Source organism: Zeus faber, assembly GCF_960531495.2.
Source record: "Zeus faber genome assembly, chromosome: 20".
Classification (NCBI taxonomy): Eukaryota; Metazoa; Chordata; class Actinopteri; order Zeiformes; family Zeidae; genus Zeus; species Zeus faber.
In genome coordinates, this window is record NC_137207.1 from 20,058,850 (window position 1) to 20,081,424 (window position 22,575).

The 22,575-nt window shown below is 47.0% G+C and overlaps 1 protein-coding gene across 1 annotated transcript; it reads left to right on the forward strand.

Annotated features, from left to right (window-relative positions):
- Positions 1–6,422: 6,422 nt before the first annotated feature.
- adrb1 (adrenoceptor beta 1) lies at positions 6,423–7,673 on the forward strand (the record flags this gene model as incomplete). The annotated part of the gene is made up of 1 exon (XM_080021276.1): positions 6,423–7,673. The coding sequence occupies one exon, from the start codon at positions 6,423–6,425 to the stop codon at positions 7,671–7,673; it is 1,251 nt and encodes a 416-aa protein (XP_079877402.1).
- Positions 7,674–22,575: the final 14,902 nt, after the last annotated feature.

Here is a 22,575-nt window from a genome sequence, read left to right on the forward strand (position 1 = left end):
CCCGACGAAACCGCGCTGCCCATTCACTCTCAAACAAACAAACAAACAAACCAAAAAAAAAAAAAAGCGCCACGGCTGATTATAAGGTTCGCCTCGGCCGCGCCCACGGGCCGCGCCCTCTGCCCGCGCCGGCTGTTGCATGTCTCGGGACATCCTCCCAGAGCGGACCAAACGGTGACCCCGCCGGGGTTACGCAGACTATTTTTTGGGATTCATTAAAAATAATTAATTAGAAATACATTTTAAAGGGCCGCTGGTGTCAATCGGCCACCCCTTCCATCCCAAGGCTGAGGGTTTGGCCTCACGGTCCTCGGCCTCGTCTCTGGTTGTCTTCCCCACTCCCCGTTCCCCTCAGACACGTCCCTCTTTGTACCTCTTTTCAATGTGCACTTCAGACTGGGTTGTGGTCTGCTCCAGGCCTTGCTCCTGCATCCCTCGCTCAATTCCCGCGTCTTTCACCGACTCCTACAAAGTCTATTCGATTATTATAATTATTACTTTTTTTTTTTTTCTACACTTCCGCTTGGTGCTCGCCGTGCGCCGTGCGCCGTGCATTTCGCCTTTTGTCCGAGCCGCGTGTTAGAGAAGATCGATTTTTGCTCTTTAAAAAAAAGGAGATTAGCATTTCGCCACTTTCCCAACCGAAAGGTCCCGCCATCTTTTTTTCCTCTTTTTGTTCTCCGTCTTTCTCCCATTACTGTGACATTTTCCACCGAAGGTCTTTCCGCTTTCACTTGTTTCTGGGAGCTGTTTGTGCAAGGTTTTATTTTATATCCCCTTCTCCGTCAGCTGCTGCTGGAGCATGTCCATGTTTTCTGGTGTCGGTTTTATTTTTACGCTCATAATTCTATCACCGTTGTCCTCCCATTGCGTTTACTGCCTTCCTTGTTTTGTCATCCATGATAGCCGCTACTCTGATGACTTGATTTTTATATGTCCGTCAAGCGGGGCTGCCCCCGACTAAAGATAGTCCCAGTCGACTATTAATCGTCAGTTCAAGCAATTAGTCGACTAATCGTCACAGGTTTATGATATTAATTTCATTATTTCTATTAAATATTGTTTTTGGGGCGTCAGAAAATGGTTTGAGTTCCAGGGCTGAGAAACACTGCGTTAACTCACACTGCTAACACTGTGCTACATTGCAGATAAATACCAAACCTCATAACCAATCAGCCTTTCAAATATAAATTGAATTTACCCTCCGCCCCGACATCATCGATTCCCGGGGCTGCGGACTCGCCTGCTGGGCCTCCCCTGTCCTGGTTCGCCCACCGGGGCCCGGGCGCACCAGCGGCCCGCCCCGCCCGCTCCGCCAGGACATTTAAAAGACGATTTTGCGATTGAAGAATGTGGTTTACTGTGACAAATGCCTCTTTTAATATACACAATAGTGTCCGTGTGTCCGTGACGCACGGTGATTCTTTTGTTTTATTCAGTAAGGAGTCAAATAAAATAGCTAACAAAATAAATTAAAAATAAAAACACTGTTCTAGTTTTATTTGGGGGAACGGGACAAGGGGACACACAGCGGCGCGCCGATGGGACGGGCCCCGAGTGGCCTCGGGGCCCTGGTGCAGCAGCACCGGTTACACCGGCCGTAATTACACCACTGCCTCCAGCGTTTCATCCACGGGTCCAGCGGCCATATGGGTTTTAAGGTTAATTTGACAAGGCATCGTTCCTGAATGCAGTTTTTTTTTTTTTTTTTTTTTTTTTTTCCTGTGACCAATCGACCAATGAAAACCTTCGACGGAGACTCTTGGCGCCGACTAACGTTTGGTCGACTGTGTGAGTCCAAATAAATGTCAACTTCCATTCCGTCCATTCCTTGCAGTATGCTCGGCGATTTTCCTGTCGGCGTTGCTAATCCTCCTCCATTCCATGTTCCAGCTGTCACTTGATGACGTGACGTCGGCCGCTGTCCCTGGGGAGTCCCGGGCGAAACGTCTGTTATAACGTGATAACATTTTACCCCCGAATCAATGCAACGCTCCTCCGTGGTTTTCAGTCTTTCAGGATCTGGAGGGCCGCTCTCTTGCCCTATCAGTATCCAGTGTTTGGGGCGGGCGGGCCGCGCCGGGGCGTATCAGTAGAAGTGTGTGTGTGTGTGTGTGTGTGTGTGTGTGTGTGCGCCCACGTGTGTGTGTGTGTGTGAGGCACTGAGAGCCGGGTGAGAAGTCGCAGCGGCGGATATAGCGATGATAAAATTCCTGTTAATGCGATGATAAAATTTTAATTACTGCCTCGTCTCCGGCCCAACAACCAGCGGCCGAGCGGGAATCCGCCTCCGCCCCCCGATCAGCCGCTCCGGGGCCGGATTCTGTCCATTCCTTGCAACCTGTTCGGCAATTTTCCTGCGGACATTGCTTCATCCTTGTACATTCCATGTTCACATTTTTAAAAAGTCACTGGTTGACGGGGCGGAGCCGCCCTTTTGCTCACGGCTGTTCCACCCCGCCGGCTACTTCGAGGCACTTGACCCCAGCCATTCTTTCTTCTTTTTTGATGAAACGTCTGACACCCGATGCCTAGGGCCACGCGGCCACGAATCGGCGCATCCTCGGGTTGACAGTGACGTCACCCGCCGCCACGCCCGGCGGATCAGGCTTCTGCCCGTTCAGATCGCCCTCGCTCCCTCTGTCGGGGGGAATCCACGGCGAGGTCTTCATCCGCACGACGCCAGCTCAAAAATCCAAACGTACTGGACCACTGTCCTCCTGTGGCTCGCGATGGATCGTTGCTCAAAATCCAACCACATATAAGCTTAAACGGTAAAATAAATGAATAAATAAATAGATAGATCAATGGATTAAATAAATAAATAACTAAAAATACAAATAATAATAACAATAATAATTATTGGAAATGTAATTCCCGCGCAGTCACCAGGACCTCCTCCTCGAAAGCAGGTTTGACAGTTCATGCTTCCGATGAGAAAAGCCGCGTGGAGGGCAAACGTTGCAGGAAAAAACAAGTAGTTTGATAGTAACAGGGTTAGACGTAGAAGGACGGCCCTGACTTTGTGTTTTTCCGGGTCCCCGCCGGGAAAAGGCCTGATATGATTTAACGACAACAACAGGAGACACTTAAATTGAGTAAGCAATGCCACGTCCTCCAACGCTGGCCGGTGTAACCTTTTGCAACCGAACAATTTATAACTTTATCTTGTGTGTGTGTGTGTGTGTGTGTGTGTGTGTGTGTGTGTGTCCTCCTGTCCTCTGAAGTGGAATGAACCGTGTCCGGCAGGAATGCAGATGAGACGGACTGATACAAGTTCTGGTTTGATGTCGCAGCAGTCGTGATTGTAGTGGATGTGTGTGTGTGTGTGTGTGTGTGTGTGTGTGTGTGTGTGTGTGTGTGCGGTCGGTTTGAAGCTGTAGGAAACTCATATTCACTGGAAATAAGGGGTTGTAGAGGTTCCAAATACATATTTAACAGGAATATAACAACAACAATAATAATAATAATAATAATAATAATAATAATAATAATAATAATAATAACAACAGATTATACCGTTTTATTTTTTTTAATTTAGCCTTTTTTTAACCAGGTTTGCCCCATTGAGATCAAGGATCTTTTTCACACGGGCGACCTGGCCAAGAATAGCAGCAACACAGGGTTTCAACAAAAAATGAACACGAAAACACATAGAAAACACAGAGATACGAGCAACATTAAAAATGAGCAGATAAAACACTTACGCACAGACAACCTGGCTCCAACCGAATTCACCAGCGCTTTACAATGGTTTGGGGTTACTGTGTTTGGAAGTTTAAGATCTGTCTGTAGATTGTTCCGTGCAGTGGGCGCAGAAAACCTGAAAAAAAAAAAAGCTTCTTTGCCGGTTTGCTTCGCACTTTGGGAACAGAAAATGGCAGAATGTCGTAATTGTAATCTTAAGATTGTAATTTCAATATGTCAAGTTTAAAAGAGGCGATAAGTGAAGTAGGGATTTTGCCAGGAAAGGCTTTGTAAATAAAAAACATACCGACGGCTGAGGCGACGTGCGCAGCAGCCCAATTCACTTTTGAGTCTCACACAGCGGCGAATAAGAGATCCACAGCTTGTAATGAATGTCAGAGCCCCCTGACATACAATGACACGCCCTGACACGGCCTGATCCGCCATGACACCCCCTGACACGCCCTGACACGCCCTGACTCCCCCTGACACGCCCTGACGCCCCCTGACACGCCCTAACACGGCCTGACGCGCCATGACTCCCCCTGACACGCCCTGACACGCCCTGACGCCCCCTGACACGCCCTGACATGCCCTGACGCCCCCTGACACGCCCTGACACGGCCTGACGCCCCCTGACACGCCCTGACGCCCCCTGACCCGCTCTACCATGGCCTGACGCGCCATGACGCCCCCTGACACGCCCTGATGTGCCATGACACGCCATGATGCCCCCTGACACGCCCTGACACGCCATGACTCCCCCTGACATGCCCTGACACGCCCTGACGCCCCCTGACACGTCCTAACACGGCCTGACGCGCCCTGAAGCACCCTGATGCGCCCTGACACGCCCTGATGTGCCATGACACGCCATGATGCCCCCTGACACGCCCTGACACGCCATGACTCCCCCTGACATGCCCTGACACGCCCTGACGCCCCCTGACACGTCCTAACACGGCCTGACGCGCCCTGAAGCACCCTGATGCGCCCTGACGTGCCCTGATGTGCCATGACACGCCATGACGCCCCCTGACACGCCATGACTCCCCCACACACGCCCTGACACGCCATGACTCCCCCTGACACGCCCTGACACACCCTGACGCCCCCTGACACGCCATGACTCCCCCTGACACGCCCTGACACGGCCTGACGCCCCCTGACACGACCTGACGCCCCCTGACACGCCCTAACATGGCCTGACGCGCCATGACGCCCCCTGACACGCCCTGACGCGCCCTGATGTGCCATGACACGCCATGATGCCCCCTGAAATGCCCTGACACGCCATGACGCCCCCACACACGCCCTGACACGCCATGACACCCCCTGACACACCCTGACGCCCCCTGACACGCCCTGACACACCATGACGCCCCCACAAACGCCCTGACATGCCATTACGCCCCCACAAACGCCCTGACATGCCATGACACACCCTGACGCCCCCTGACACACCCTGACGCCCCTGACGCCCCCTGACACGCCACAGCGCCCCTAACGCCCCCTGATGCCCCCTGACACGCCCTGACACGCCACAGTGCCCCTGACGCCCCCTGATGCCCCCTGACACGCCCTGACACGCCACAGCGCCCCTGACGCCCCCTGACACGCCCTGACACGCCACAGCGCCCCTGACGCCCCCTGATGCCCCCTGACGCCCCAGACACCCCCTGACGCCCCCTGACGCCCCAGACACCCCCTGACGCCCCCTGACGCCCCCTGACGCCCCCTGACACGCCCTGACGCCCCCTGACGCCCCCTGGCGCCCCCTGACGCCCCCTGACACGCCCTGACACGCCACAGCGCCCCTGACGCCCCCTGATGCCCCACGACGTGCCCTGTCCAGCGTGTCAAGACAGGCGCTCATCAGTTAAAAACCCTCGGTATTTAAAAGATGCCGACTCAATTTGCTGACCATTTCTTGCGGCAATTTCCTCGGACGATGCCGTTCTCATGGTTCTAAAAGTGGTAAAGAACAAGAGTTTTGTTTTATCTGCATTTGGAACAAGTTGCCGTTGACAGCGCTGTTGTGCTTCATCACACGCATCGTGAAGATGCACGAAAACCGAAACAGGAGAGAGAGCGAAGCAGTTAAACGACCGTGTCATCAGCGTAGAAAGGAAAGGCTGCGTTTGTAATATTCTGTGTGTGTGTGTGTGTCTGCGTGTGTGTGTCTGCGTGTTTGTGTGTGTGTGTGTGTCTGTGTTTGTCTGTGTGCTTGAGTGTTTCTGTGTGTGCGTATGTGTGTGTGTGTGTGTGTGTGTGTGTGTGTGTGTGTGTGTTTACATGTGTGTATGTGTCTGCGTGCTTGTGTGTATGTGTGTGTCTGTGTGTGTATGTGTGTGTGTGTGTGTGTGTGTTTACATGTGTGTATGTGTCTGCGTGCTTGTGTGTATGTGTGTGTATGTGTGTGTGTGTGTGTGTGTGTGTGTGTGTGTGTGTGTGTGTGTGTGTGTGTGCGTTTGTGTGTGTGTGTGTGTGTGTGTGTGCGTGCGTGCGTGCGTGTTTGTGTGTGAGAGAGACACCGCACCGCTATTGGCCGCGGACAGCCGTGACGTCACCGCCCCGCTCTCGGTCACGGTGCAGAGCGCGCGGGGGGCGCGGGGTGGGGTGGGTGGGGGGGCGGCTCCAGATGGAGCGGCACGCGCACCGGCCGCCACGCGCTCCGGATCGCTCCAGTCCGCGCGCGCACGCAGCGGGATGAGCCGGGCTTCCCTCCGCGCAGCATGGGCGGCGACGGGGCTCTGACCGAGCAGCTCCAAAACCGCACGGACGCGCCGCCGCCGATCCCGCCCGGCGGAGGCGGCGGGTCCGAGCCGTGGACGGCGGGCATGAGCCTGGTGATGGGGCTGGTGGTGCTCACCATCGTCTTCGGCAACGCGCTGGTGATCGCCGCCATCGCGCGGACGCAGCGGCTGCAGACGCTGACCAACGTGTTCGTGGTGTCGCTGGCCAGCGCCGACCTGATCATGGGGGTGCTGGTGGTGCCGTTCGGCGCCGCGCTGGAGGTGCGCGGCTCGTGGCTCTACGGCTCGTTCTTCTGCGAGTTCTGGATCTCCGTGGACGTGCTGTGCGTCACGGCCAGCATCGAGACGCTGTGCGTCATCGCCATAGACCGCTACGTAGCCATCACCTCCCCGTTCCGCTACCGGAGCCTGCTGACCAAGGCGCGGGCCAAGGCGGCGGTGTGCGCGGTGTGGGCCATCTCCGCCCTGGTCTCCTTCCTCCCCATCCTCATGCACTGGTCCCGGGACGACGTGGACACCGGCTGCTACGAGGACCCGCAGTGCTGCGACTTCGTCACCAACCGCGCGTACGCCGTCTCCTCCTCCATCATCTCCTTCTACATCCCGCTGCTCGTCATGGTGTTCGTGTACGGCCGCGTGTACCGGGAGGCGAAGAACCAGCTGCACAAGATCGACAAGTGCGAGGGCCGGTTCCACCACCACGGCGGCTCCAGCCCGGGGGCCGCCGTGTCCAAGTGGCACAAGAAGCGGAGCTCCAAGCTGCTGGCGCTGCGGGAGCAGAAGGCGCTGAAGACGCTGGGCATCATCATGGGCACCTTCACCCTGTGCTGGCTGCCCTTCTTCATCGTCAACGTGGTGCGGGTGTTCTGCGCCGAGGTGGTCAACAAGAACCTCTTCGTGTTCTTCAACTGGCTCGGCTACGTCAACTCGGCGTTCAACCCCATCATCTACTGCCGGAGCCCGGACTTCAGGAAGGCCTTCAAGCGCCTGCTGTGCTGCCCCCGGCAGGCGGACCGGAGGCTGCACGTCAGCTCCTGCGACCTGTCCCGGTGCCCCGGGGGCTTCGTCACCTCCCTGGGACCCAGCGCCATGGATGTCGGGTGGTCGGACTGCAACGGGCTGGACAACAGCGACTGCAGCTTGGAGGGCGGGGGTGAAGCCGTCCAGCTCCGGGTCCCGGCGGTAGGACCGGGGCCGACGGTGTTGGGGAAGCCTGGGGGTCTGGACTAGCCTGGGGGTCTGGGGGTCTGGACTGCGGACTGTGGAGCGCAGACTGAAACCCCAAAATGCCATATTACGCGTTTGGAGACGTAAATTACGCATTTGGAGACGTGGCCCGCCCGGCGGTGTGGACTGCAGTAGTGCAGACTGGACACCAAAATGCCATAATTCGCATTCGGAGATGTGAATTCTGGGCATTTTGGGTTGCAGGGTGACTCCAAAATACCGTATTGCCCATGCATGTGGAGACGTGACCCGCCTGGTGGTGTGGACGGCGGGCGCGCGGACTGCGCCTCAAAACGCCATGTTACGCATTTTGGAGACGCGAATAACGCTTCGCCAACACGGATACGGACGTTGCGGGTCACAGCGCCGCCTGGAGGTGGGTTTGTTGTGTTGTTGTGCCAAAGGTGAAAGATGCACTGGGTCCGAACGACCTCCAATCAGGGCCAAACTCTTTTTACTCCACCCAACAGCGCTGCCGGGGTCGTTTTTAGCTCATTAACATTGCTGTTGTGTTGTAATTTATTGCAGAATTCACACAAAATTATATGACATTTTTTAGACCTTAAAATAGGGCTGTCAGAGATAAGACCGGCGGACCGAATTAAGGCCAACAGAGTGATCCAATCCGGACTGAGGGAGTTTTTTTTTGACTGAGGGAGAGGACTAACACCTAGTTAAATGAATCCAAATTGTTCATGAGTTTGGCACCCCTGAAAACATAGCACATCTCAGTCAATATGAGTTTATTGTTTTCTTAAAGTAATATATCTGCATTGATTCATCGAGATTTACGATTACGCTTTTCGCCCTCTGTTGTTTTTTTTTTTTTTCTTTGTTTGTTTATTTGTTTTGAGGGGTCACACACCGGACCCCCGGCCCATCACTGGTGCCCTCACCCCAGCATTTCCACTCATTAGTACTATCACCTATTTGGGTGCCACTCTGCAGCGTAAATGTACCCGTGAAGTGTTGGAAACGTGTTTACCTCATCGCTAACAAGTGCAACTTGAACTACTTGTTTATATTAAACATGTTTATGTAAGATAAAGACGTATTTATTTGACTTTTCTGGCTTTATTTACACAACCATTTAAAAGCTATTGGGGGATTTATACCCTTTGAAGAACATCTCTTTCTTATTTTCCATCTCCTCTGCCATCAGCTCAGATCTTCAAAGTATAAAAAAAAAAAAAACAGTGTGTGCCGCGTCTCAGCTCATCTTTAAGCATTTTGGATCGTTCAGAGATGCATCGAAATAGTTTGGATTGTGTCAAATTGGTTTTACAAATATAACGGAACTAAGTTGGTTCATGGTTTCGTAGGGGAGACCAGGGCTGGTTATTGTCGTTTTAGCTGGGGTTTTTTCAGTACCAGGAAGACGTATTTTAGGCCTGGGTTGCTTGAAAGGTGCTTATAAATTAAACTTCAAATTATAATAATAATTATTATAATATTCAAAATTATTATTATCATTACCATTATTGTTGTATTTTAAATTAGGATTATTATGTCATTATGATTATTGTTTTTTACTATACATGTTTAATTATTTGTTTTGGTGGAAAAAAATACAAAATTGACAGAAATTCAATGTGTCTATTTTTTAGTATTGTCTTTTAAACGCAAACATCTGCATGTGGTATGTGTTATTGTCCCAGTGTATTCTCCCTGGAAAATACACTGAGGAATCAACTGACTGAAAAAAATCCCCAGAAATTGCCCACACGAGCGAGATCACACAGAACACGGGTCAGAGGTCACAGCGCTTGATTGGCAGATTAGCGCAGGGCAGGTTAGCGCACGGCGCCCCCTGGTGGTGACCACCGCGACAAACAGCCCCCGTTCCTCTTACTCAACCTCCGCTCCTCTTCAAAGGCGAGTCCCGCTCCCTGTCCGGCTCAGCTGCGATAGCGACGGAGCCCGGAATGCATCTGATCTGTGTTGACACAGCCGAGCAGAGGCGGACGCATGGGCTTGTTAAGGAGGTTTGCTTTATGGGGTGGACTGATAACATACCGAGTGAGGATCCGAAACTTGAGGGATTAGCCGAGACGGAGTATCGACTCGATCCATCCGACCATTGGTTTGGGATGTTTCAGACAACGATAATCCATCGTTCACACATAAGACATCGAACATTCTTCTATGTGTCCAAAATAAGTACATTTCTTTAATATCTTATTTTCTGATATCATATAACGATATCAAGGGTATGATCCTTGATATAGTTTTTTTTTATTCTCAGATACCAGTACCTTATTTTAGGCGGCTACATACTGGTGTGGTGTTTGAGAGCCATAACGAAGCAAACGCAGCTACATTACCTGACCTCCAGATTGTGCTTTAAAAGGCTTTTCATTGTGTGTGCAGCGGCCTTTATTGAAATGACTTCAGAGAGAGCCGGTTTTATCCGTCACTAATTCATAGCCAACAGGCACCAAGAAACGGTACTCGCTGTGCCCATTTGTTTAATAAGATAAAATAAAAAATACATTTAAAAAAAAAAAAGAACATCATGTCGTCCTCCAGCTGGGTATCAAGGGTGGAACACAACGGCCAGACTTCATTTCGTGAACCTTTCACAGTCTCAGTTTGGATATCCCATCCATCAAAAAATTTTTTTAACGAAAATCTGCTCGCTGTTTTTCAACTCCGGTCTTCTTAAAATGTTTGTTCCCGTCATTTATAGCTGTTCATAGCGACCGCCTCTCTGAGCGCTCTGCTGGTGTGAAAATCCCCACTCTGCTGCTTCAATGCAGTGCAACCAATGCAACGTTTGCAGGGGCAAACGCTTAAGAATTAAAAAAACAAAAAAAAAATAAAATGTCGTTTTCAGAAGGTTTTTTTGATACTTTATTGGCTTCTGGCTAAATCTGCGCTAACGATAGAAACTAGAAACAGGATGTGGAGCCGCTTTCGATTGGCCACCTACTGTAGCAACGTTACACTTTGGACGAAATTACAAAAAATAGTGACGGAGGAAGTGTGATTTCATGGTTATTAGACGAGGTATAAGTAGATTTCAATGCAGTCCCATGGGGCATTCGTTTGCCCCATGGGACTGCATTGAAATCTACTTATTTTGCATTGAAGCAGGGTGAGAAGCTGCAGCAGAGTGGTAAGTTTCTCAACACTTAAACGCTCAGGGAGGTTGTTGCTATGAACAGGAACCAAACGTTTTAATAATCAGGCCCGGGTTGAACGTATCCTTCAATCTGGTTTCGTCTCGGCGTGTAAGCGTCGCCAGAGCGGCAACAAAGAGGCGTCAGAGCAGGGTCAGCTCAATGCCTTGGTCTCCTCTTTGGAGCCGCTCCGACTAAAAGGTGACCGCGGAGAGAAGGCCTTTTGCTCAATCTGTGCGATACGCTTGTCCCTGTTTAAAACATTTGCAGTGACTCAACCTCGTCCTTTCTGGCGCTTTGTAATCTCCAACCTTTTTTCCTTTTTTACCTTTTTCATTCGACTCCATCCTGGAGGCTTGACATGCACTTATTTTTATTTATTTTTTAAATTCTGCCATCGCTAGTGGATGTGAGAGGAGACACAAACTGTAAAATACAAAAGAAAAAGTGCTTGATGGTATTGCATGAACAGTCAGTGCTTTAATAAACCAAACATATTTATAATTATTATTATTATCATCATTATTATTATTATTGTTATTATTATTATTATTATTATTATTATTATTATTATTATTATTATTATTATTAATAAAATAAAAAGCCAAAAGCATCATTGAATGAAAGCTTTTCTATCCTGGTTCTTGAACTATTAGTCCGTTTGAGTCCGAATCAGAGTCAAATTGATACTTGTGGGGTCATTTTGTGAGGGGCGTGGCTGGACACGTACCCGCCGGAGACATCGATTCATTGGTCAGGAAACATCGCGACGGAAACATCAACGATCCTTCTCCGAACGCGCTTAGAAATCGAGGGAGGTCAAGCGAGCACGGAGCTGGTGAGGCCAGCGTTGGTGTTCCTCCCCAGAACAGGTGACTGCTCGGTACCTACGGGGCCTGGCTCGCATGTCAACGGGCGGCCGCCCGCATCCCATAATACACAGCGAGCGGGGTTCACTTCGCGGCCGTTTCGTACCTTTACTGCGTCCACGCCGGCCCAGACGGAGGGCGCGGCGGGGACGCGGGAGCGCCCGGAAAGGTCCCGCGTGGTTCCGCGAAAAAGCATTCGGCTCCTAAAGAACCGGCTCTCCGCGCTCCTCGAAGGGTTCTTTGGGGCTTGACAAGGTTCTTCATTCTTATTTTTGCAGACCGGTCTCCGGCCTGGGAGCGGACGCTGCCATCCAGGGCAGCTCTTCATCACTCCAAAGAACCGTTTAGCACATCTTTTTTTTTTTTTTTTTCCTTTTCCACTGTGTATCCCCACAAATGACGTTGCCATCCAAAAACATGGTCCTGGTCACTTCCATTACAGCCAGAGGAATCACCACAGGGGACTACGGATGATTTACAGTGGTCATCTGTGACATTATTTTGTTTATGAAAAAAAAAAAAAAAAGAAAAAATCCTGTGTTTGATGCTTTTTTCAGCTGGGACTTTACAAGAAACAGCCATTCAATGTGTTTTCGTTATGCATGTGCTCCCTTTGCAGTATATGTCGCTTTAACATGTTGGTGGCGGGTCCGACTTCCCCGCCAAGAATGCACTGATCGCTCATATACATCAACTGAAAGGCAGCCCAAAAAAAACCAAAAACGATTGACCAGAGGAAGACGTACTTTTGAAAATATCAATGACCTTCTAAAACAAAAAAAAACAAACAAACAAAAAAAGCCTCCCGTGCTCCTTAGGGCCTTTGTTGGAGGATTCACAAAACATCCCGGAAAAACAGAATTGACGTGACTTCCTGACCTGGTTTTTGTTCCACTTCTCCTTCACCGCTCTGTCAAGTGATCAATAAAAACACATTTGTTATAAAACGGGATTTTCTTTCCCCACCATTTGAGCTCTTTTACTCAATGATGAATGAACGAAAGAATTTCCAAACGCGCACGCACACACACACACACACACACACACACACACACACACACACACACACACACACACACACACACACACACACACACACACACACACACACACACACACACCTTTACATGTTACTGATGAGGGTTTTAAGCCTTTTCCGACACTATACATCTAATGCATATTCTCAATGGTTTGTTCCTCATAATTCTGCTCAGCTTTGAAAGCCCACATCCACTTGAATACAAGGATAAAAAATAATTATATATATTTGACCACTTTCTGATTTTCTATAGTATATAATACTTTCCCTCCCACTTCTCTAGCGTCTTAGCGATGCTCGTTAAAGCCCGTGTGATGTGATCCATTAATCTCCCGAAAAGAAACTCCCGCTTTTGTCACGCCGAGCGGAGCTGCTCCGGAATACAGCCGACGGCGCTCGGAGTTCAAAAACGGGGATCGGAGCCGAACCCGAGAGAAATCTTTGGTCGGAGAGAACTCAGAAAGGCCGCGCTGCTGAAAGGAAGGCGTGCTGCCGTCCCTCCAGGGGCTCATGGATCTGCCGGCGGGGCGGTTGGACACAATCACATACATCTGCAGTCCTTCTCGGAAAGCTGTCGTACGGACCCCGAACTGTGTGCGGGGGGGGGGGGGGCATTGGACCGTGCTCCCAGAAGAAAAAAGGCTCCGCTCCTTTGAAGGACGGAGGCGACGGAGATCTACTTCGCGCTCCTCCAGAGCTCCTCCAGAGCTCCTCCAGAGCTCCTCCAGAGCTCCCCGACGACGACGACGACGATGATCCGGTCGGGTTGTTGAGGAGGCCACGGAGGGGGGCTCACGAATGCCTCCCCTGAATTTGCTTTTTTTCGTACGGTACGTACGGGGGGGCCGTCATCATCCTGGAATAATGGGGGGAACATCGCGGAGGGGACGTGGTAGGCACCCTGGGGCGCAGCTCATCATGTCAAATGGCTTCACGGTCCTTGAACGCTACACCAATGCAGAGCGATTCTTGGACCCAATGACTCCTATGGGATGGCTTCCCGCACCATTGAAGATCCCCCGCCATGTTTGCGACAAACAAGGCGGGGGGTTGAAGGCGTCCATTGGCCTCCTCCAAACATAAACCTGTCCGGGGGTAGGAAATGGGATGAACGGTGACTCACAAGGCCGTATTACTTTTTACCCCCGGGGCTCAGGGGGTCCAGGTTTTTTTTCTCTCCATATTTTCTCCATCCTTGTGCCTCGTTCGTCTTGTTTCGACAGTCCGAGCGGCGGCTCTTCCATCAGCTCCAGCTTGGCGGCCTCGTAGTTTGTTGAGACTGGCTCACAGGAACGCCGATTCAATTCTGCAATCGTTTGTTTTTTAAAGCGGTGCTTTTGCGGCAATTACCCACTACCCTGCGAGCGTGCGTCCAACCCCCTCCCTGAGCTTGGACTTACGGCCGCCGAGCCATCCCGCAACAGCTGAGCCCACGACACGCTGAATAATCCTGCAGTTGCTTTTGTGACCGACGCACTCGTGTTTTTGATGCCAAACGCATCTTTGGAACTCTGCCAGTTGCACGTTGCCTTAAAAAAAAGAACGTATGCTAATTGGGCTGATCGCCGGGGCTCTTCAGTAGCTCAGACACGCTGCTAATTGGTGACTCGCCACCGCAGAACTTTTCTCTCGAGAGGTGTTTCTATTATTCCGTCCGTCCCCTGTAAGGCTTCCGGCGACTGCATTTTCCTGAAATTGTTTCCTAAAGGTGACATTGATGAGATTGAAGAGTTTACCGCTATGATCTCATAATGGCTACGTCAGCAGTTCTCGTCGGCAGGTTTCTCAGCTCTGGGTTGCCGGGTCAATGAGCCCTCCTCCATCGTTCTGGCTGTTAATCTCCCATTTTGCGGCTGATTTGTTTTGTTGAGAGCAGGACGAACCAATGAGCTCCTCCTGCAGGAAGATCCTTCCTTCCATCCCCTGGAGCAGAGAATCTCAACCTTTTTAAAATCAAGGACTGATCGATATAATGTGAATCGTTAGGCCACGGACTCCGTTTGATAGTATCTAGTCTCTGGGGACCCCGATCTGAGAAGATTTTTATTGTTAGATCTGATTTAGTGTCTCTGCTCTCCTCAGGGAGATAACAGTGAAACGAGGATTGAAAGTGTCGTTTTCCCCACATCCGCCAACGCTGCTGAAGTTTGGACGATCCCGACCAATGTGCTGCTGAGGAAGTCCAGGATCATTTCCTTAACATCTTACCTGACACAAGGCCTGCACAGCACGTACGGCGTTCTGTGGTCGACAGCGTCGCAATTAAAGATCCCAATGTGCCGGGACTCCGTTGAGCTCAGAACAGACTTGGCTCGGTCCGTCACATCTGAAGCGCGGGAGTGTTCGGCGCCTGTGTGTTTTTTTTATTTCTATCTTCCGCAACTAATGTGCCTCTGAAAAGGCTTCCCATTAGACCTAATGAGACCTGGTGTCATCAAGTGGCTCTTAAAGGAAAGATTATTTTGTGCCCTCAGCGAGGGAATATTAATCAGCACTTAAGGCGGCTTAGTAACACATTCGCCTGTTTTCCTTTCCCGCTAATGACACTCGCCTGAGAGTCCTTGCCATCCGTTTCAGTCAGATTAGAAATATGAATGGATCCAGGCCTCGCACTCTGTGTTTAATACACATTTTAAAAACCATCGGCTGTGACAACGCACGTAACAACAGCAGCATCAACAGGCTCCTGGCAGCCACCCACCTTCCTTATTAAGCATTATTTCCTTGGCAGGAAATTCATATTTTGCCAGATTGGGCGTGGGCTCGCAGATGGGCACGCTCGTCAGTGGATTGAAGAATAATTATTTTAAATTGCGTGTGTGTCAGCAGACATCGTGGTCAAAGCCAAAGGGAAATTATTTGACATCAAAGTGTAATGAGTTTTGTCGGGATGGAGGTGACAGTTGGTCGAGTATTAGCAGACAATGGAACAGTGTTCAGCTGCAGAGGTGTTCCTGAGGAGAGCGTCAGGGTTAATTAGATGGGGATTTGGGTGGAACTTCCCGAAAACTAAAAGAAGAACGAGAAGAACAAGAAGAAAAAGAAGAACAAGGAGGAAAAGGAGAACAAGGGGGGGGGGGGGGGTAGAAAAGGAACACAATCAAAAAGAAAATGCGAAATAATTCAAAAGTTAATTAGACGGGGATTTGGGTGGAAGTTACCAGCAAGGAAAAGAAGACGAAAAATAACAAGAGGAACAAGAAGAACCAGAAGATCGAGGACAAGACGAACCAGAACAACAATAACAAGAAGAACCAGAAGAACCAGAAGAACAAGAAGAACATAACAAGAAGAATCAGAAGAACAAGAATAACCAGAAGAACAAGAAAAAGAAGAACAAGAAGAACCAGAAAAACCAGAAGAACAAGAAAAAGAAGAACAAGAAGAACCAGAAAAACCAGAAGAACAAGAAGAACAGAACAAGAAGAATCAGAAGAACGAGAATAACCAGAAGAACAAGAAAAAGAAGAACAAGAAGAACAAGGTCTGAAGAGTTTATCTTCAGACCTGTTCTCCAGCTCGAGCTCAGGGATCATCACCTCGCTTTAGCTCATGTATTTTGTGAGTTTATGTCAGAGATACTACCTGAACAAAAACCTTTTTTAATCCTACGTGATCTTTATCTTCGTTTGGTCGTCATCCCTGTTAAAGGGTTGAAAACCAAACAAATTGATCTGAAATCAAAATTAATCATCAGTATCAATCAAATCCGTAACCCCGAATATTGTGCAGCTCCCCTTCGTGCCGACAAAACAGCCCTAACGCGTGGAGGCACGGACTCCACAAGACCTCTGAAGGTGTCCTGTGGGATCTGGCACCAAGACGTCAGCAGCAGATCCTTTAAGTCCTGGAAGTTGTGAGGTGGGGCCCCCATGGACCAGGCTTGTTGTTCCAGCACATCCCACAGATGCTCCATCAGGTCGGACCCTCACCCCGCCCATCCACATGATGTAGAAGAAAAGGTGATTCATCAGACCGGGCCACCTTCTTCCATGGTCCAGTTCTGACGCTCACGTGTCCATTGTAGGAGCTTTCAGGGTTGGACAGAGGTCAGCATGGACACTCTGAGCGCTCCCATACGCAGCGAGCTGCCATGCACTGTGTGTTCTGACACCTTTCTATCACAGCAACATTCAGTTTTTCAAAACTTTGTGCTACAGTAGCTCTGGTGTGGGATTGAAGCAGATGGGCTGGATTAAGCTCCCCACGTCCATTGATGATCCTTGGGCATCCATGACCCTGTCGTCGGTTCACTGGTTGTCCTTCCTTGGAGCACTCTTGGTAGTGGCTCAGATCCTTACCCTGCTTCAACACATCAACTTTAACAACTGACTGTTCACTTGCTGCCTCATATAATAATAATATATAACAGTATGTATATAATAATAATGAGACTATATATATATATATATATATATATATATATATATATACTGTATATATATAATAATAATATATAACAGTATACAGTGTACAGTATATAATAATAATATATCCCAACCCTGCCATTGGAACCATATGATCAATGTTATTCACTTCACCTGTCACTGGTTTTAATGTTGTGGCTGATCGTTGTGTAAGGTTGTACAAATTAAATATCTTGACTTTGTAGGGGAAGACAACTGAATTGGAACATCTCCCATGATCTGAGGCAGGAGGAGTCACTTTTAAATCCACCTGCAGACTCAATACTGAGGGAGTCCTTTTTTTCCAGTGAGAGCACTATCTCAGTTTGTCTTTAAAATGTAAGTCTCCATGAAAACTCACTGAGTAAATACTCCTGGTCGCAGCGTCAGGTCCTACGTTCCACGCACAACGACCTCAACAAGGTTTCCTCCTCGTAAGGAGTTGGCTCATCACTTAAGCAAATATTTTCATTATTACAAAGATGTCGCATCCCCTTAAGCTGAAATGTGCAATACTTGTTGAATTAAAATGTCAGTTTATGCAGAGAGAGGATGAATTCACTTCCTGTCATCCAGACACTGTAACGTTCGCTCCCTGCCAATGCCGTCCCAGCGCCATCTGCACTTGGTTTTCAACCAATATAACGCTCCGTCCTCCAAAAACTAGAGAGAACTGTCTGTGTGATAAATTCCCCCTTAAATATGAAACAAATTATATGTATTTTATATGAAAATAATATAAAATATAATAATAACAGCATAATACATATTAAAATAATAAAACAATATATAACATAATTATAATACACACTTTTTTTTTAATAAAAATAAAAATATACAATATGTACAAATATAATATATACAAATATAGGGGGTCTTTATGGGTCTCTTTTGTGGCATAACATATAGAATTGGACAAAACCACGGATTGACATCGTATGGATCTTTGTGTAGTTTATTCTTAGTGTCAAAATCATTTTAATCGAAAAAAAAAACAAACATATAAATCGATTTACAGTAAGTGATCACACCTTCACTGAAGAGGTCTTGATGCAGCCATCTGCTGCATGTGTCGTTTAAAGTAAAAATCCCCCAGTGCATCGTTCTACCTTATTTCCCGCTGTGGGTGTGGACTCTGGGGTCCCACTGGGATCCAACTGGGGTCCATATGTTTGGACCAGTGAGGGAACCTGGCGTCTGCCGGGCTCCATCTGCCGTGTTTGGTCGAGGTCTGCTCCACCTGTCACATGGGGAATATAGAAATATGTTTTCATACACAATCAGGCCTGTTCCACTTCCACCTACTGCACACATTCTTTATTAACACACACACGCACACGGACACACACACACACATGCGCGCGCACACACACACACACACACACACACACTACACACTTAAAATGAGCCTAATGATGTCTATGTAAAAAGTATATAGAATAATGCTTTTTGCTTTTAAATGTGTTAGATGTTAGTTTATGGGAAAAGTCAAATTATAGTCACAATTTTTTCAAAGAACAGTAATATCACTTTTTTTTTTTCTTTAAAACTACTTCTTGCAAGTGCCTCAGCACACCCAGAGCGCAAGGTTGGTTACAGCAGGTTGACAGTAGGAAGCGACGCAACGTCCTGTTTCTAGTCTCTTACGTGGATCGAGCTGATTTTCAGAGGTGAAAAGCCTTAAAAACTTGATCAAATACTTTTTTTTTTTTTTCGGTATAACATACAAACACTCATTTTAATGTGAACTTCTAGTTTTCACTTCTTGCCTCATCGGACTGAATGTAATCCCAGTGATAAGCTGCAGCCGAGTGGTAGGTTTATCTGCGCTTAAAGCGTTCACAGAGGTTGTTGCTGTGAAATTAAATGATGGAAATGATGGAACTGGAAACCAACATTTAGATCCGAGGTTGAAAACCCAGATCTGGTTGAAAAATATCCAACCTACAGTCAAAACTTTAAAGTAGACATTTTGACATGACTGTATACGTGCAGTAGATAGATACTTTATTCATATATACTGTATATATATATATATATATATATATATATATATATATATATATATATATATGCAATCTATAGAACTCAACAAATATATCAGTATATATCTGAAAATAAGGCAAAAAGAAAAAAAAAGTGTAAGAAAAATCTGGGGAAAAAAAAGTAAAATATATAATACACCAGTTAACTGCACACAATACAAGATGGCAGGAAAATGGAAAATAAACCTGGACATTTTAAGCAGTAAAACAGAATAATGATAACAATAATAATCTGTATTAACAAATTCACACCTCCGGTTGTTGTATGAATGTTGTATTATTGTATTATTATTTTTTTTTATGTTTGTTGATGGTTTCTGTGCTTTACACCACTTTCACCTCCACCCACTCACCCACCCAGGAGTAGCGGCTAAATGGAGGGACGGCCGCATTAATGGTGGTGGCCGGGCGCCAAAATATTAATAATCAAGTGACGAACTGTGAAACACGTCGCCACAAAGAGTAAATCAATTTGGGAACCGTTGGAGCACCGTACCCCGGCGATACATCCCCGGGCTTTGGTGTAATTACTGTATTGAGTGGGTGCAGCGCCGGGTGACATAACACCCACTCACTTCCTGCATAAGTTAACTGGATCCCATTGGGGGATGGATGTTCGTGGAGGCTCCATCCCCAAAACTCATCTCGTTCCTATTGATTAGTTCTGTGCTCTAATAAAAGCCAGACGGCGAGCGGGAAAAATGTGGAGAGAAGCGCCTCAAAGTGTCCGCTCCTCCGCGCGCTTCTCAATCGATCCCAGCGCCGATTCCTCTGGGGACGAGACCAGAACTGACGGCCTCGGGACGACGACGCTGCCCAACGCGGAAGAGAAGGTTTTGGAAGGAAAGCGACGGATCGTGACGTCCTGTTTGACCTGGATGGAAATAGAATCACTTCTCTGCAGAGGGAACGTCAATACAAAGAGCATGATTATTATTATTATTACCAGGAGAAAATGGGTCAGAAATCTACTGTTTTAACTGTGTTTAAAATTTGATGGAGGGATAAGATTGGATTCAACTAATTGTCATTGCACAGAGTAGTACAAGCACTGAGGCAATGAGATAAATTTCTCTGCATTTTACATCCTCGTAACTGAGGTATCTAGGAGCAGTGGGCTGCCATGACGCGGCGCCCGGGGAGCAGAACGATAGACAGACAGATATAGATAAAGATAAAGATAGACAGAGACAGATATAGATGAAGACAGACAGACAGGTGGCTAGAAGGTTGCATACACTGTAACAAATAGCCAATAATAATTAAAGTAATATATATAGAAAAATTTACAAACAAACCAAAAACAATTGCACATATCAGAACGAATAAGCAATAAGTATAAACAGTACTTTTAAAAAGAAAAAGATCTGTCAATAAACAACATATGGATCAACGATCCAGTAAAATGAGGAAACTCTGCGTGATTGTATAAATATATCAACATATTCTAAATATATTCTAAATGCATAATCTGAACAAATCAACATATTCTAAATATATTCTAAAATCACATTCTAAACAAATCAACATATTCTAAATATATCAACATATTCTAAATTCACATTATAAATAAATCAACATATTCTATATATATTCTAAATTCATATTCTAAATAATTCAACATATTCTATATATATTCTAAATCCATATTCTAAATAAATCAACATATTCTATATATATTCTAAATAAATCAACATATTCTAAATCTATTCTCCATTCACATTCTAAATATATCAACATATTCTCAATCTATTCTAAATCCATATTCTAAATAAATCAACATATTCTATATATATTCTAAATAAATCAACATATTCTAAATCTATTCTAAATTCATATTCTAAATATAACAACATATTCTAAACACATAAACAGAGTGATTATAAAGCATATAGATATACAGTGCTGATGGTTAGAGAGGGAGAGAGAGGAGAACAGACAGAGAGAGACAGAGAGAGAGAGAGAGACAGAGAGAAGGACAGAGAGAGGTTGCGAAAGAGAGAGACTTTGACCCTTAAGGTTCCTTTAGAGAGAGAGAGAGAGAGAGAGAGAGTGTAGATGCACAGAACCTCTGACCTGGATGCTCCCGTCCTCCCTCCAGAACAGGGTGGAGGCCTTTGGCTGCACATCCAGGAGGAGCTGGGAGATATCGACAAAATCCAATATGAAGCACGCTCCTCAGACCAACACGTGGATGATCCATCACCTGGCGATGACGATGCGTCGGTCATGTGGATGTTATGACCCTGAGACCAGAGCAGCCCTACCTCACATCAAATCTATCACAATATATGTATTACGATAAAAATGTTATTATCTATTCAATACTGCGGCCTTAGCTTGATATATAAACCAAATAATCAAATGGAAAAATATTGTTTATAGCGCATGTGGCATAAAAGTGGAACAGCTTCAGGATAACCATCAAAAATTCAGACCCCTCGAAAAAATGTAAAACATTTTTGGTTTTGAATATTTTATTAGTCTCTCATCATTTTTAACAATAAAACGTTAATGCGTCTGAAATCCCGAGATGAAGTGGCTTCTCTTTAAGATCTGACTTTTATTTTTTTTTCCGGTTTTTATATTGACTTTTATTATTATATTTAATAATTATATTTATTATATTTACTTTTATATTTATATTTTATCATATTATTTTAATATTGTATTTAATTAATATATTGTTATACATGTTTTTATGATATTTTAGCCTGGTATCTGTTTGGTCCGGGGACCCGGGTCCAGTTTTTTGGGCTTATTTCTGGGCCGAGTGTGTATTATTTGGGACGTGAGGAAGAGTAGGAGGAAGGCAGCCCCACTTCCTCCGCCCGAACGGAAAAGCTGTCAAGAGAAACACAAAAAAGTATATTCAGCGGCTGTCAGGAGCCTTTGCAATAATTGCCTTGTTCTGCCTCAATTCTCACGTGCATGCTGACAAATGTGGAGGAAAGCTCTTTGTCACCGTTTTGGCATGAGAAACGTCAACAAATCGACACCCAAGGGACTTTAACGTTTTTTAACCGAACACGTGGTTCACGTCAGCGTATACCAAACCCAATTTAAGCGAAACGCTGTGTGAAATGTGTATAAAAGTGAGAAACAGACGGAAAAACGGTCGATTTTTAAGACAGATGGCTCCCATTGAGAGTCTCGAGGGTAAGACAATCAATTGGTATTTAATAAGCCATGTTCAATAATAACCTGGGACACAATGGATACGGCAACTTGCATCATGTAGCGTGGTCCAAACGATGACTGTGCTTCCAGTCACAGCGTTATATATTCCTGCAATCATAGCAACGTCTCTTTGACAAAATGATTATTCATCTCTCCAGTCGCACGACTATTTATTATTATTATTATTATAATAATTCCTCCTCCTCCTCCTCCTCCTCCTCCTTCTCCTCCTCCCGGGGGCCCG